Source organism: Mus musculus, chromosome X, assembly GCF_000001635.26.
Source record: "Mus musculus strain C57BL/6J chromosome X, GRCm38.p6 C57BL/6J".
In the NCBI taxonomy this organism is placed as follows: domain Eukaryota; kingdom Metazoa; phylum Chordata; class Mammalia; order Rodentia; family Muridae; genus Mus; species Mus musculus.
Window position 1 is genome coordinate 143,755,624 of NC_000086.7, and position 17,474 is coordinate 143,773,097.

Genomic DNA, 17,474 nt, shown 5'->3' on the forward strand with positions numbered 1-17,474 from the left:
ATGATTATTGCTAAAATTGATCCTTTCATTAATGATTACAAAATAATAAATTCATTAATCTATCATTCCTGTACTTATTGGCTTGCATACTTTTGTTGAAAAGAACTACATTTAGTCACCTAGAACTCTGGTTACAGGGAAATATTCAAATAAAGATAAATACCTTATTTATTAATTATCAAGATTTGATATGAGTCAGTACCCAAATTACATACATCAAGAAGGCTTTCTTTTATATTTAAAATATTTTTATAAACTTATAAATTTCATATATTTGATTTCATTGTTGTTTTTAATAGTCAGACTATGTCTTTGGCTAGTGATAATTCCTTTCCCTGCATCAGTTTTGAAAGAGTTCTAGAAAAAGCATATTTATGATATCTAACACTTGAGTTGTAAGGACATAAACTCTGAAATTATTAATTTATTTCCTTTCCAATTCTGTCACTCTATATAAGCATCTAAATCTCGAATAAACTGAATATACTTTAACCCAGTATTTATTTCTTATATAATATTAAGTGTCTAAAAACAAATGCTTAAGAGCAATATTATATGATATATTTTTAAGAGATTTGAGTATAAGACAACTCTTTTGGAGAGGACAAACATTTATCTGTTTGCTATGGATATATTTTAGCTTAAATAGTGGCATACTATGTAGCTTTCTCTGTTATGTGCCTATGCTTAAGAGGTGGTTACATATAAGTATCTTGCTTTTTTAAAATATATGCCCAATGTTTTGCATTTGTATGTATCCATTGGTGGACATTTAGGGTTGTTTCTGATATATTATAAACAAAGCTCTCAGTAATGACCTTTGCAAATAAATCATTTCACATTTAAGCAAACTTATTAGCATAACTTCAGAAGAGTAGAGTTTTTGCATCAAGTAATATATGAATTCAAAATTTCTGAGTTCCTTTGCATAAAGATCTTAAAGATAGCTAAATTTCATAGTCCAACAATAGCTTATAAACATGTCTGTTTGCAAATACAGTTGTATTTGGAGTTATAGTACAACTATAAAAACTCATGCCCACCATGACTTTTTAAATGCAATACATACATATGGGACAAAAATGTGTCTATGCGGAAGATTTGTTTGCCAATATCCAATATGTATATAATGCCAATGTCATGCCATATCTCTCCAGGGATTAACTCAGGTGTATATCCAGGTTTGACAAAAAAATGACAATGAGAACACTTATTTTAAGATCACTTTACTCCTAGACATTAAGACATACATATGGCCAAAGGAATTTTATGCAATTTCTGGACATTTGTCAATTGTACCATCAAACTAATGATAATATAATTAATTCACTATAATGACAATTAAGCTATATTACTAGTTCATGTGCAATCAAACACCCAATACTGGCCCCTTTACATTTCTTTTAAAGTTTTAAAAAGTCAACATATTATGTTATGTATTTTTCAGATTTTTCCCTAATGTTCCATGAGGAGTCCTCTTTACACTCTCAGGTGAATTTCCCACATTGAAGATGAATAGTTCTAAATGTTATTTTTTAGGGGAGTTTATTTAATTTTTAGGTTAATATATCAAACAAAATATATCATTTAGTTATGGCATGTTCATATATATATTCCTATACTTTGCTCTAATTTGCGTGCATCCCAGTGCCTTCCTTTCTCAAAGGAGACTACGAATAGCTTCTTGGTTTAGATAACCTACCAAACAGTATGCTGCTTAGAACTCATGGGTAAGTGCTGAGAATAAACCTCTGACCCATGTTTTTGTTGTTGTTGTTGTCCTCCTCATTCAGAGTAAGAATAGAAGTTGTGTCTAGTGTGTTATTCTTTGGGTTGGACCACCCACCCAAAAAGCATATGCTTCCTCATTGGATCTGCTTTGGACCACACAAGGCAGAAGACTTCTATGGGGCACTAAATAGACCATAATCTAAGCTCTATAATAGGTTTTGTGATGGAGGAGATTGGAAATACATTAGCATTTGTTTATAGGCCAATGGAAGATGCCCTTTGTTCTACTTAATGCACTTAAATGCCTTGTGTTGTATGCTGTCCCTTGTAAAGAAAGATGATGCCACACATTCAAACGCCATTAGCAGAGATTACACATTAAGTTTTTTTTTCCAGCCATAGTAATGAGCCTCTATTAAGCCAGCTGCCCCCCTTTCCCGTCCAGGCCCTCTTGAAACCAATGGCACACACTTTGAAACAGCTGCTGAGACTTAATGTTGAAGTGAGTAACTGAGAGCTATCTGGCATTTCCAGGGATTAAGCTCTGTAACTGTGGACTCATTATCACTGGACTATAACCCACTGGGTTTTCTGGCCTCACATCCATAGAGTGTTACAGCTCTGCTTAGAAACAGATGACCGTGAATGATCTGGGCAGAGCTATGTCCTAGCTAAACAACAGAAACATTTCCCACTGCATTTTATCATCTAATTAAATGTTGTACCACCTGGCTCTAATTGTATTCTATATACTTAGGTCATCGGGTGATGTGACCTACATAATTTTATTCTATTTTACTTTTTACCTTAGTGACATATTTTTGAGAAAACAAAATTTCCTGTAAAACAATCAAACAAACAAACAAACTGAACCATCACTCCTAACATCTTTGCATACAGTATTCTTCACAATGCTTAATGGATATTTAAGTGCCATTCAGAGATTTTTATATCCATTCAGGTTGAATATGTTTTATATTTACTCTCATATTCATTCAGCACAGCAAGAGCATGTATAATAGTATCAAATGAACATTTGTGAACCTTCATGTCAAGTGCATTTATATAGTAAATCAATTTCTATATAAGGACCTAGTAAGTAGTGCCCTTCTTAAATATTCAGGACAGTTCCGTATAAATCTCAGCCACATAGAATATCTTACTTGAGTAAGAAAATCAGAAGAACTACCATGTATGTTTATGTCAAAAAGAATAAAAGACATCATGCCCTGGGACAAACTGAATGGGGATGAGACAAACATGAACATGAGGATGGCATAAGCAGAAAACAGAGAGGTAACGAGAGAATTTGGGGGTGGCAGCCTAACATAACAGATACAAATAGGAATTTGAGGAAGAACCACAGTTGCACTTAGTATTAACGAAAATGCTTAAGATCTAATTTTAAAGTGGAACAGTTAGCTTTACAGAAAGATGAAATCATATTTTCAGAAAATGGATGCAACTGGAAATCATTAAGTTGAACAAAATAAACCAGACTTATAAAAACAAATACTGTATGTTTTTTCTCATGTATGAAACTTATATTTAAGGGTGTTTGTGTGTGAGGGGTTATTTTTCTATTTAAATTCCCTTTATTTCTTTACTTTTTTAGTGTATTCACTTTACATCCTGCTCACCACCTCCCTCCTGGTCACCCCCTCCCACAATCTTTCCCTCATCCCCTCTTCCCTGAAAAAAAAAAAAAAGAGATCTCAAGGGAATTGGGAAAAGAAGGAAAAACGTGTAATGGAATATATGTAACATGACAATAGAAAGGATATGGTTGTTGAAAGAGAAGATCAGGCATGGAGGAGGGTCACAGTGAAGGGATATGAATAACAAAGTATCTATGGAAATGCCATAACAAAATTCATTAATGTGCACATTAACTTACGATATAATAAAATGTAAAGAAAATGGAACATGAAAATGACGTTACTAAAAAATTAAGCAAAGGCATCAAACTGGTGCATTTTTAAACTCAGCTATTAACTGTATAACCAGAACAAGCTATTCCCCATTTGCCCAGTTGCAATTTTACTCATTTGAAAAATGAGGCAACTAGAGTTGCACTTAGTGGCACTAAGAGAACTCATTCATTTGTAGAGAGCTGGCAGAGAGACAGTCCCAAGAAATGTGAAAGGGATTTCTAATAGCCACATCAGGAAAAGGAAAAGTAGATAGGAAAAATAACCATACTAAATGCAGCTTATGATCCCGACTGTGACCTCATTAGCACCAAGCTTAGACTTGTAAAACATTAAGAGGGAATAGCACCTCTGCCTCTGGTGACCTCACTCATTCCCCGCCCCCCGCCCCCCGCCCCCCGCCCCCCCCCCCAGCTCGCTGTGCACTACTTTGCTTCCTATTGCTTTTTTTCTCTTTATGTACTCTGCAAAGTTGCTCTTAGCCTTACTTTCTTGACCCCCATCCTCTAATTCATTCGCATGTTGACATCAAAGTGATTTACCTCAACTGTTAGCCTTTCCATGTTGCTGCCTTGGCAACTATTTAACGTGATTTGACATTGATTCTTAGAAAAAAGAAAAAAAAAAGAACTGGTAGAAAATAGTGATAAACTGACTTGTGGGGAAAGGGGAGAGATTGTGAATTGTTTGTTCCTTTCTAGACCCTTCAGGCTAGATGGCAGTGTTTCCATTAGATGGTTATGCATTTGGCTTCATCAAGGACAACCTACTGATAAAGCATCTGGTACAAAGCCGAGAGCTGTAATTGATGAGGGCCCGTAGTTGAGCATTCTGTTAGTTTAAAATTCTTCCATCATGCTGGAGGTTTAAAAGAGTTCTACTTCATAGTTAGGAGAGCATTGTTACTTAGTTGTTTCATATCAGACATATCCTTCCCATTCTTGGGGCTTCGAAGTTCCAGTCTGTAATGAGGAGGTTAAACTTGGATGGCCTGGTTTTCCATTCAGGTCTTTTAATGTATGATTTCCTTGTACCACCTGAGGGACTGAGCTTTGCAATAAATTAAAATTCCTATAATAAATAAATATTCTACTTACAGCATTAGATATCTAAAACTAGGATAGAGGGATAAAAGAATAAATATAATTGGCTGGCAAAAAATAAAACAATCAAATTGACAAACTCTTTGTCCGAGAATAAAGGGTTTTATCCCAATTTTTATCAGTTTGATTTCTGTCATCTTTATGTCCTAAGATGCCAACAGATGATTGTTTTAAAATTAAGATGAAGTAAATTTTTATTGTGTGTATATATATATATATTTCATCATGTTGCAGTGTAAGCATATGCACTAAGATATTTCAATATACTCCAACATGCTACAAGGCTCATCTTTTGGGAATCTGTGTGCAATGTGCAATGTGATTGGCATAGAGAATTTCTTCTTTTTACCTTTGTGCTTTAACTATTATTAAGAGAGGGCTATTAGCTTTACCACCTACAAATCACCTACAAACAAATAACTTGTTACTTGTTTCTGTGAATTAGGCTATGCAATCTTGACCACAAATTGCATTTATTATGAGTTGAATGCTTATGTTTTATCAAGCAAAAGTAGTTATATATTACTAGTGTTTAGATATTTTAAAAATCAGAATGTGATATTCAACACTCATATAATAAATCTGACCAAGAAAGGAAATAAATGTGATATTTGAATTACCACTATTTAAGGTAAATATTTAATTTCTATTATTAATTTTGAAACATTATGTATCTTGAAAGCTCCAGGTATGTAGAGAGCTTCCTAGTCATCTATGGACTACAACTGGGAAGATAGTTGCTGTATTAGAAAACAATCAACAAAATAGTAATTATTAATACTTATTTGGCACTTACTATGAGCCAGAGCTGTATGACTTTTAAGGCCTTTAGCATTCATTTACTCCACCTTCGAAGGTAAATTACTGAGAGTCACAGGTGTAAGATTTAAACCAGCAGAGATCTGAATAAGTAGTCATGAGGAATGCTATCCTCAGCCCAGCAGTGAGCAGTGGAGGTGATTATCGATGAATCTTGATGGTAATGAGAGCTCTTGGAGGAAAAAAAGGAAAGGAAAGGAAAGGGAAGGGAAGGGAAGGGAAGGGAAGGGAAGGGAAGGGAAGGGAAGGGAAGGGAAGGGAAGGGAAGGGAAGGGAAGGGAAGGGAAAAGGGAAGGGAAGGGAAGGGAAAAGGGAAGGGAAGGGAAGGGAAAAGGGAAGGGAAGGGAAAAGGGAAGGGAAGGGAAGGGAAGGGAAGGGAAGGGAAAAGGGAAGGGAAGGGAAAAGGGAAAGGGAAGGGAAGGGAAGGGAAGGAAAGGAAAGGAAAGGAAAGGAAAGGAAAGGAAAGGAAAGGAAAGGAAAAGGAAAAGGAAAAGGAAAAGGAAAAGGAAAAGGAAAAGGAAAAGGAAAGGAAAAAGGAAAGGAAAGGAAACCTCCCATGTAATCAAGTCAGAAATCAACCTTCAATTGCTGAAGTATAAAAATACCTGCGTTCAGTGATATATTAGATATGCTCGCTGGAGTGGCAAGAAGGTAGTAAGTTTCTCTACAGTATCTGAATTTATTCATTTTTAGTTGAAGGTCCCATAGAGAAGTTGGTCAAAACAGGAACTTACTGATCAGTAATATAATAATATGTTAGGTTTGCGGATGCTCATATGAACCCATATTTAGACAGAAAAAAAGTGAGGAGGAGGAAGGGGGAAATGCCTCCCACTGAACAATTGCATCTGTCCATTTAGGTGAGGGGAGGACAGATGAAGGTGAGCCGTTGAGTTTTAGTTCGTAACTCAAGCTCTAGGATGGCAGGGCCTTTAAGTCAGCAAGTCTATACAAATGGACGTTGTAACTCCTGGGATACTGGAGTTTCAGGATTAGAGCTCTAAGAATTTTAAGACAATAAAATGCTGAAAGAAATGGAGGGAAGAGGCAGAAAAGAAAAGGAAGAAAACAACGGATTTCAAGGTAAATCTCCAAGATGCTAAGCACTAATCCCTCTTGCACTTCCACTCAATCATAGTTTTATTCCCTCCAGCAGCAGAAATGCACTTCAATGGTTGGAGGAACACCCATGGGGAAAAGTCACCATGCAGGCTAGCTTTTTGTCACCCTAGCTTTAACTAGAGTAGTTCCAATCTTACTTATTTTATAAACCCCCATATATGGTTTTCATTTAATGTGTTCTAAACTTAAAGAAAGGGGGAAAAAAAGAAAAACGCAAAACTATTTCTCAAGGGAGAGGTTGAACCATCCCCATAGAGTTTTCCAACAGATCATCCGTTCAAAACCCCCACCTCGAGAAGGAAAGATATGCTAGCAGCGTTGTTAGGGTTGGGGTATTAGGAGGTTCTAGCCAACAGTCAGTAAATCAGTTCTCTTCTGCTGTGAAATGAATTGCTCCAGCAGCAATAAGGAATAATAACAGCAGTGGCCATATTAAGCTTCAGTGATGATCTGGGCTCAAGGCCAAATGCTTTCTTAGATTGTGTCATTTGATACTCTGAAGTAATAAAAGAGAGGAATTTCTAGTGTCTCATTTTACAGATACTGTCTGTCATTCTTCTGCATCTGGAGCTATGCATGTGTTTTAGATATCTGGAAATGAACCAAATAAAGATTTTTTAAAACATAGTTTGCAATTAGGTTTGAGGAGCTCCTGGGGCTTACTGCTGCTGAAGTACCCACCAGGTTGATTGAGACAATCTATTCCTCTGACTTCAATCTAATTATGAGTTCAAAAGGACAAGTCACATGCTGGCTCCCAACTCAGGAATGTCTGATCTCTTATTCCAAGAAGGAAACGATTCCTGAAGATTCAGTTGTGTGAAATAGTTTCCTTATTGAAAGGAAAGGTATTGTTGCAATTGAATTTTTGCTTAAGAATGTTTTTAATAAAATGAAAAGAAAAAAAGAATGTTTTTATTCATGTGCTCATTCAACAAATATTTATTGGCATCAACTATAAGTTCTGAATATAGAATCTACAATCTACAATATTGTAAACAGACCTGTTTGATATACGCATACATGTTGAGACTCACCAAGTGCTTATTCAGGTACCACCTAGAGAGTAAGTCTGATATTTAGCCTAGTTTCAAAACCTAATTTGAAAGCTGAGTAGAATGTGGTTTGTACATTGAATAGCCTGGGAAGGCTACTCAATCTCTCTGACTTTCAGGATCCTGATTTATGAGATGAGAATAATAGAGTTGCTTTATGTATAAATATAGGGAGAATCTCATAAAATGAAGTCTATAAACTTCTCAACACTGTTTCTTACACACAGAACACATTCAATACACCCTTACTGCTACTCTGGTCACTGTTTTCTTTCTGACAGGACTGAAATTCAGTTAGGGGAAATTGCTTGCCCCAAGTTGCACAGCTTGTGATGGTGAAGCAGTCTCAAATCTCTGTTATTAGTCAAAGAAGTCTTATACTACACTACCATTTTCCTCTTCAGGGTTCAGGTGACATAAGTATCCCAAGCTTTTGAGAAATATTGTAGATCATCAAAGGAGAAGAGTTATAAAGAAATGCCTGACATAGAGTTATGGCTCATGACAGTAATTCCAGTATTTGGGAGGCTGAAGTAGAAAGATCACAGCAAGGACATTCTGAGTTACATAGGATCAAGACAAAGAAAGAGAGATATGAACAGACAGACAGACAGACAGAATATTTTTCTAAACTCGACCTAAATCTTAGAGCATTATAGTACCTAGTAAATGAATCACTGGACAGATTGTTATCCTAGATGTTTTGTTTGCCACCACGAAATGGATACCTCCTCGACTGAAGATAAAGATGAGAAGATCTTCAGAAAACAAATGTGATTCACAGAAAGATACTGGAATCTCAACTGGACAATATATTGTCTCTTTGCAAAGCAAGGGGAAAATCTAAGTAAAGTTAAAATAGAAGCAGAAATACTACAAAGACTTAAGGAATGATAGATTTAAAAAGATAAGTATTTTACAGGAGTGAAGACACAGAAAAATTTCAAATTTAGCAAAAATAAAAATAAGGAAGGAAGCTCTATAACAAATCCTGTCCCTTTGTGTCGGTACAGCATTGACACACACTGAAACTGATTTATTAAATGAAGGATTAGAGATGCATAAAATAGCTACTCTGTCCATATGCTAAAAATAATGGTTGAGTTACAGTTGCCTAAGCAAAAGATGAACTATTATTTTCTGAAATTTACTTTAGCATAATCAGAAGGCTGCAATATTTGTTGTTTAAATACATAAAGAATTTGAAAAATAGGGTTTCTTTAGGAAGAACAAGGCTAGTATGCTAATTTCACTAATGCATAGTGCAGGACCCAGGAACTGGTGCCAGAAAGTGTAGTGAAAGGTCCACCCAGTCCACCAAAGGATTCATTGTGTTAGTCTCTGATGTAATTATTATATAAGGCAGTTGCATCAGTACTGTGCACTTGCAATTTGCTAAGACAGAAGATCTAGTATTAAGTGTTCTTTTAATAATTGTTGAGAAATTGCCCCTGTGCATCACTGAATCTTGATCTTGCTAACTTAACTCACCTGAAAATGAATCACATTTTTCATACATGGGAAAATATCAGTAACACATGAATTGTTTATTCATTGGATAATTTTCACTTTTCCAGGGCATCAGGAACTGTTTACACAGCACTAGACATTGCGACTGGACAAGAGGTATGTGCTACTAAGTGATCTTTATTACTATATTTTGTGTTTATCAAGTTTTCTTGTTGACAACTTATGTCTTAGCTTTGGGTAGAACTAGGTTACCATGGGAGATTTATTTGTTGGTGTGCAAAACATCTGAAATAGATAATGACTGACCAAGGACAAGGTGTAGGTTTGTAGAACAGATTCAAAATCATAGGTAAGTAATGTTTATATTCATGGATATTTTAATAGTCATCTTCTTGTATTTTATTCCTCAAAAGGTGGCCATAAAGCAAATGAACCTTCAACAGCAGCCCAAAAAGGAATTAATTATTAATGAAATTCTTGTCATGAGGGAAAATAAGAACCCCAATATTGTCAATTATTTAGATAGGTAAGTGTTTTATCTTATTTGCATATTTTCTTCCTAAGATGTTATTTTCTTGTCTAATTATTTGTTTAAAAATATTTCTGAAATGATACAAAGTAAAAGAGGAAATCTTTGTGAAGCATCAAACACCTGAAAACATGTTTGAGGGATCTAGTTCTAAATGTAAGTACTTTGTATGGCTTCCTTCGGAAGACCATGGCTTCAGGCTGACAGGAAATAAACTACTACATATAGGAGAAAGCAGTGGTGCTTTCAACATTTCATCAAGTGTCTGTTTGGAGCCATATGGCCCCTGAGAGGCTGAGTAAAGAAGGCAGACAACAACAACCCTGCTTTAATGGGTACTTTATGATTAACTGACAGTGAGGTTGGGGGAAATTGGGACTTTAATCTTAAACCTTTTTCCTAAAGCAGGCAATTAATGTCTCTTTCATCAGTGGTATTGAGTGTGTTACAAATAGGCACTTAAAGACAGAGCTAACTCTTCTGCCCTGGTTAACATCTACATCTGTTTCTGCTGAGTTTCAGTCCTTGTGTGCTTAGCACCACTCTGCTGAGTTCTCTGATGGTATGCAAAGGGAATAAGATTAGGTCTCACCTCTGTGAGCTTAAGGGCTTGCTGTCAGTGTTAGTTCAATAGACATTGATGTGGTAGCAAGATAGAAGGATGACTGAATTTTAAAGTTTGAATCGGTGTTTTGTTTGTTTGTTTGTTTTTTCCAGTGCTCCTTATGGCCCATCTGCAACAGTATGACATCAATTCCATTCTGCATTTATAGTTTTGTAAAACCTCACATTTGTAATTTTTAAAGGGGCTGATTTCTAGGGTTTTCTCCATAATTAATGATAATGGAACCTGTGAATTTTAAATTTTAAGAGATTTGCCTTGTGGGTCCCCAAAGTACTATGATTTGAACAGCACAGAATAGAAAGACTCATTTCATAGTTAGATAGGCTTTTGCTTTTGTCTGGTTTGTTCTTTAAATACCCCTGCAATTCAGGCTGGCCTGGAATTTATCACATACCTGAGGTTAGCCTTCAACTCAGAGCTGCCATGCTTTATCTTCCCAAGTAGGTGGGATTCCAGGTGTATGCCACCAGAGCAGGCTTAGCCACATGCCTATTAAGGCCCAGTGGAGTCATTAAGGTTACTCTTCTCTCTAAGAAGATTGTGATAATTGATTTCAGTAACCTCCTACTGTTTTCCTGAGTGCTGAGGCTATCCAGTGACATTGGTCCCTGTTTTTGAGCACTGAAGTTTGTTCCTCAATAATCATTTAAAGATACTTGGGGTGGCTCTGTTCACAATCGACTTTCATTACAAATAAGGCCTGAGAATATTAGAGTCTCTACTTCTTTAATCCAAAGTCAAAACGTTTTTGTTTTTGTTTTTGTTTTTGTTTTCTTTTCTTATAGCTACTTAGTGGGTGATGAACTGTGGGTAGTCATGGAATACTTGGCTGGTGGCTCTTTGACTGATGTGGTCACAGAAACCTGTATGGATGAAGGACAGATAGCAGCTGTCTGTAGAGAGGTAAGAAAAGAGAACGTTTCTTGCTGGTGAATTTGCCAATGCTTTACTGGTTATTCAGATTTTTCTAGCATCAAAATACCTACAGCATACTTTTCTACTGAAAAAATGGAAAAAGTATTAATACTATGAGTCAGTGCCATGCCCTTGTTTCACCTTTGCCAGACCTTTATTTAGTTACCTTCCTGTGGCTCTTATAAGCTCTAATATGCCATTTAGGAGACACTGCATCTAAGCTCATATGCAGGAGTGTCAGTGAACATGGCCAATTGTTATGTTCTCATGGAATGCCTTTCTGATCTGTGGGGAATTTATACAAGATAATTTTTGTGTTCTGCATGTTCCATATTAATCTCCTAAAATACAAACTACATTATATCCTCATTATTTTCTATAAGGCTATTTTATAATTTTTACTGTGTGTGTACTTTTTGGTATTTCTGTGTGTGTATGTTCGTGTGTGTGCAGTATGCGTATATATGAATATGAAATAATAACTTTTGGGACTTAGTTCTCTACTTCCATCATGTGGGTTCTGGGAATTGAACTCATGTTGAAAAGCAAGGTAGCAAGTGTTGTGACCTATTGAGTTATCTCACAGGCCCTAGACCGCAGTTTAGACAGTTTACCCCAACCACAGAAAGTAATTATTTTCACAGGATTCTGTGAATATTCCTTAAAACCCTCTAGTGGGCCTGACAACCTGTCACTTAAGAAGAGAGATAAAAGTGCATTTACTTTCTAAACAATTTGATGGTGCTTTGTTTTATTATTTTGATCAATTTTGTTTTTACAACATACACTTTTCAGTGTAGCTTCATTATGAAATTTTCTACAAAATGAAATGGTAACTGGAAAACCAATGAGAGTGCAACTAAGCTAAATAATATTTGGTAATCTTTCTGATAACACAGTTCTCTTCTTTTTAAAAAAAATTTATTAGGTATTTTCCTCATTTACATTTCCAATGCTATCCCAAAAGTCCCCTATAGCCTCCCCCCCCCCCACTCCCCTATGCACCCACTCCCACTTCTTGGCCCTCGCATTCCCCTGTACTGCAGCATATAAAGTTTACACGAACAATGGGCCACTCTTTCCACTGATGACCGGCGGCTAGGCCATCTTCTGATACATATGTAGCTAGAGACACGAGCTCCAGGGGGTACTGGTTAGTTCATAATATTGTTCCACCTATAGGGTTGCAGATCCCTTTAGCTCCTTGAGTACTTTCTCTGGTTCCTCCATTGGGGGCCCTGTGTTCCATCCAATAGCATCCACTTCTGTGTTTGCTAGGAACCGGCATAGTCTCACAAGAGACAACTATATCAGGGTCCTTTCAGCAAAATCTTGCTAGTGTATGCAATGGTGTCAGTATTTGGAGGCTGATTGTGGGATGGATCGCCAGATATGGCAGTCTCTAGATGGTCCATCCTTTTGTTGCAGCTCCAACCTTTGTCTCTGTAACTCCTTCCATGGGTGTTTTGTTCCCAATTCTAAGAAGGGGCAAAGTTTCCACACTTTGGTCTTCGTTCTTCTCGAGTTTCATGTGTTTCGAAAATTGTATCTTATACCTTGGGTATTCTAAGTTTCTAGGCTAATATCCACTTATCAGAGTACATATCATGTGAGTTCTTTTGTGATTGGGTTACCTCACTCAGGATGATGCCCTCCAGGTCCATCCATTTGCCTAGAAATTTCATAAATTCACTCTTTTTAATAGCTGAGTAGTACTCCATTGTGTAAAAGCACCACATTTTCTGTATCCATTCCCTTTTTGAGGGGCATCTGGGTTCTTTCCAGCTTCTGGCTATTATAAACAAGGCTGCTATGAACATAGTGGAGCATGGGTGTTTCTTACCAGTTGGAACATCTTCTGGATATATGCCCAGGAGAGGTATTGTGGATCCTCCAGTAGTACTATGTCCAATTTTCTGAGGAACCGCCAGACTGATTTCCAGAGTGGTTGTACAAGCTTGCAATCCCACCAACAATGGAGGAGTGTTCCTCTTTCTCGACATCCTTGCCAGCATCTGCTATCACCTCAATTTTTGATCTTAGCCATTCTGATTGGTGTGAGATGGAATCTCAATGTTGTTTTGATTTGCATTTCCGGGATGATTAAGGATGCTGAACATTTTTTCAGGTGCTTCTCAGCCATTCGGTATTCCTCAGGTGAGAATTCTTTGTTTAGCTCAGAGCCCCACTTTTTAATGGGGTTATTTGATTTTCTGGAGTCCACCTTCTTGAGTTCTTCATATATATTGGATATTAGTCCCCTATCTGATTTAGGATAGGTAAAGATCCTTTCCCAATCTGTTGGTGGTCTTTGTGTCTTATTGACAGTGCCTTTTGCCTTACAGGAACTTTGCAATTTTAGGAGGTCCCATTTGTCAATTCTCAATCTTACAGCACAAGCCATTGCTGTTCTATTCAGGAATTTTTCCCCTGTGTCCATATCTTCAAGGCTTTTCACCACTTTCTCCTCTATAAGTTTCACTGTCTCTGGTTTTATGTGGAGTTCTTTGATCCACTTAGATTTGACCTTAGTACAAGGAGATAGAAATGGATCAATTCGCATTCATCTACATGATATCCACCAGTTGTGCCAGCACCATTTGTTGAAAATGTTCTCATTTTTCCACTGGATGGTTTTAGCTCCCTTGTCAAGATCAAGTGACCATAGGTGCGTGGGTTCATTTCTGGGTCTTCAATTCTATTCCATTGGTCTACTTGTCTGTCACTATACCAGTACCATGCAGTTTTTATCACAATTGCTCTGTAGTACAGCTTTAGGTCATGCATGGTGATTCCCCCAGAGGATCTTTTATCATTGAGAAGAGTTTTTGCTATCCTAGGTTTTTTGTTATTCCAGATGAATTTGCAGATTGCCCTTTCTAATTCGTTGAAGAATTGAGTTGGAATTTTGATGTGGATTTCATTGAATCTGTAAATTGCTTTTGACAAGATAGCCATTTTTACTATATTGATCCTGCCAATCCATGAGCTTGGGAGATCTTTCCATCTTCTGAGGTCTTCTTTAATTTCTTTCTTCAGAGACTTGAAGTTCTTATCACACAGATCTTTCCCTTCTTTAGTTATAGTCACGCCAAGGTATTTTATAATATTTGTGACTATACAGAAGGGTGTTGTTTCCCTAATTTTTTTCTCAGCCTGTTTATTCTTTTTGTAGAGAAAGGCCATTGACTTGTTTGAGTTAATTTTATATCCAGCTACTTCACTGTAGCTGTTTATCAGGCTTAGGAGTTCTCTGGTGGAATTTTTAGGGTCACTTATATATACTATCATGTCATCTGCAAAAAGTGATATTTTGACGTCTTCCTTTCCAATTTGTATCCCCTTGATCTCCTTTTGTTGTCGAGTTGCTCTGGCTAGGACTTAAAGTACAATGTTGAATAGGTAGGGAGAAAGTGGGCAGCCTTGTCTAGTCCCTGATTTTAGTGGGATTGCTTCAAGCTTCTCACCATTTACTTTGATGTTGGCTACTGGTTTGCTGTAGATTGCTTTTATCATGTTTAGGTATGGGCCATGAATTCCCGATCTTTCCAAGACTTTTATCATGAATGGGTGTTGGATTTTGTCAAATGCTTTCTTCTTATCTAATGAGATGATCATGTGTTTTTTGTCTTTGAGTTTGTTTATATAATGGATTATGTTGATGGATTTCCTTATATTAAACCATCCCTGAATCCCTGGAATAAAACCTACTTGGTCAGGATGGATGATTGTTTTGATGTGTTCTCGGTTTCGGTTAGCAAGAATTTTATTGAGTATTTTTGCATCTATATTCATAGGGTCAATTGGTCTGAAGTACTCTATCTTTGTTGGATCTTTCTGTGGTTTAGGTGTCAGAGTAATTGTGGCTTCATAGAATGAATTGTGTAGAGTACCTTCTGCTTCTATTTTGTGGAATAGTTTGTGCAGAACTGGAATTAGATCTTCTTTGAATGTCTGATAGAACTCTGCACTAAACCCATCTGGTCCTGGGCTTTTTTTTTTTTTTTTTTTTTTTTTTGGTTGGGAAACTATTAATGACTGCTTCTATTTCTTTAGGGGATATAGGACTGTTTAGATCATTAACCTGATCCTGATTTAACCTGGTATCTGTCTAGAAATTTGTCCATTTCTTCCAGGTTTTCCAGTTTTGTTGAGTATAGCCTTTTGTAGAAGGATCTAATGGTGTTTTGGATTTCTTCGGGATCTGTTGTTATGTCTCCCTTTTCATTTCTGATTTTGTTAATTAGGATGCTTTCCCTGTGCCCTCTAGTGAGTCTGGCCAAGGGTTAATTTATCTTGTTGATTTTCTCAAAGAACCAGCTCCTCCTTTGGTTGATTCTTTGAATAGTTCTTCTTGTTTCCACTTGGTTGATTTCGCCCCTGTGTTTGATTATTTCCTGTTGTCTACTCCTCTTGGGTGAATTTGCTTCCTTTTGTTCTAGAGCTTTTAGGTGTGTTGTCAATCTGCTAGTGTGTGCTCTCTCTAGGTTCTTTTTGGAGGCATTCAGAGCTATGAGTTTCCCTCTTAGAAATGCTTTCATTGTGTCCCATATGATTGGGTATGTTGTGGCTTCATTTTCATTAAACTCTAAAAGTCTTTAATTTCTTTCTTTATTCCTTCCTTGACCAAGGTATCACTGAGAAGAGTGTTGTTCAGTTTCCACGTGAATGTTGGCTTTCCATTATTTATGTTGTTATTGAAGATCAGACTTAGTCCATGGTGGTCTGATAGGATGCATGGGACAATTTCAATATTTTTGTATCTGTTGAGGCCTGTTTTGTAACCAATTATATGGTCAGTTTTGGAGAAGGTACCATGAGGTGCTGAGAAGAAGGTATATCCTTTTGTTTTAGGATAAAATGTTCTGTAGATATCTGTTAAATCCATTTGTTTCATAATTTCTTTTAGTTTCACTGTGTCCCTGTTTAGTTTCCATTTCCATGATCTGTCCATTGATGAAAGTGGTGTGTTGAAGTCTCTCACTATTATTGTGTGAGGTGCAATGTGTGCTTTGAGCTTTACTAAAGTTTTTTTAATGAATGTGGCTACCCTTGCATTTGGAGCATAGATATTCAGAATTAAGAGTTCCTCTTGGAGGATTTTACTTTTGATGAGTATGAAGTGTCCCTCCTTTTCTTTTTTGATAAGTTTGGGTTGGAAGTTGATTTTATTCAATATTACATTGTCTACTCCAGCTTGTTTCTTCACACCATTTGCTTGGAAAATTGTTTTCCAGCCTTTCACTCTGAGGTAGTGTCTGTCTTTTTTCCTGAGATGGGTTTCCTGTAAGCAGCAAAATGTTGGGTCCTGTTTGTGAAGCCAGTCTGTTAGTCTATGTCTTTTTATTGGGGAATTGAGTCCATTGATATTAAGAGATATTAAGGAAAAGTAATTGTTGCTTCCTATTATTTTTGTTGTTAGAGTTGGCATTCTGTTCTTGTGGCTGTCTTCTTTTTGGTTTGTTGAAGGATTACTTTCTTGCTTTTTCTAGGGTGTGGTTTCCATCCTTATATTGTTTTTTTTTCTGTTATTATCCATTGATGGGCTGGATTCGTGGAAAGATAATGTGTGAATTTGGTTTTGTTGTGGGATACTTTGTTTTCTCCATCCATGGCAATTGAGAGTTTGTCTGGGTATGGCAGCCTGGGCTGGCGTTTGTGTTCTCTTAGTGTCTGTATAACATCTGTCCAGTATCTTCTGGCTTTTATTAATGTCCTTCTTGATGTCCTCTACTATCATCATGAGATATGCTTTTAAATCTGGGTCTAGCTTTTTGGGTGTGTTGGGGTGACTAGAACTGGGTGAGGTGGGAGTGCTGTGTTCTGATGATGGTGAGTGGTCTTGGTTTTTGCTAGTATGATTCTTACATTTGTCTTTCACCATCTGGTAATCTCTGGAATTAGTTGTTATAATTGTCTCTGGTGAGAGCTTGTTCCTCCCATGATTCTGTTAGCCTTTATCAGCAGACCTGAGAGACTAACTCTCTCCTGAGTTTCAGTGGTCAGAGCACTCTCTGCAGGCAAGTTCTCCTCTTGCAGGTATGGTGCCCAGATATCTGGCGTTTGAACCCGCCTCCTGCCAGAAGTTGTGTTCCACTCACCAGAGGTCCTAAGATCCTGTGGAGAGTCCTCTAGGGACCTTGGGGGTGTCCGATGACTCCAAGCCCAAGGTGA

General features: G+C 37.0%; 1 protein-coding gene across 20 annotated transcripts in view; it reads left to right on the forward strand.

The window, feature by feature from the left end:
• The window catches only part of Pak3 (p21 (RAC1) activated kinase 3), a 279,431-nt gene that overhangs the window by 237,258 nt on the left and 24,699 nt on the right, over positions 1 to 17,474 (forward strand). For all 20 annotated transcript variants that reach the window (XM_017318421.2, XM_030251249.1, XM_017318419.2 and 17 more), the window contains 3 exons: positions 9,339 to 9,387; positions 9,645 to 9,757; positions 11,171 to 11,288. In XM_017318421.2, coding sequence (XP_017173910.1) covers positions 9,339 to 9,387; positions 9,645 to 9,757; positions 11,171 to 11,288 — 280 coding nt within the window. The remainder of the gene's footprint in view (positions 1 to 9,338; positions 9,388 to 9,644; positions 9,758 to 11,170; positions 11,289 to 17,474) is intronic.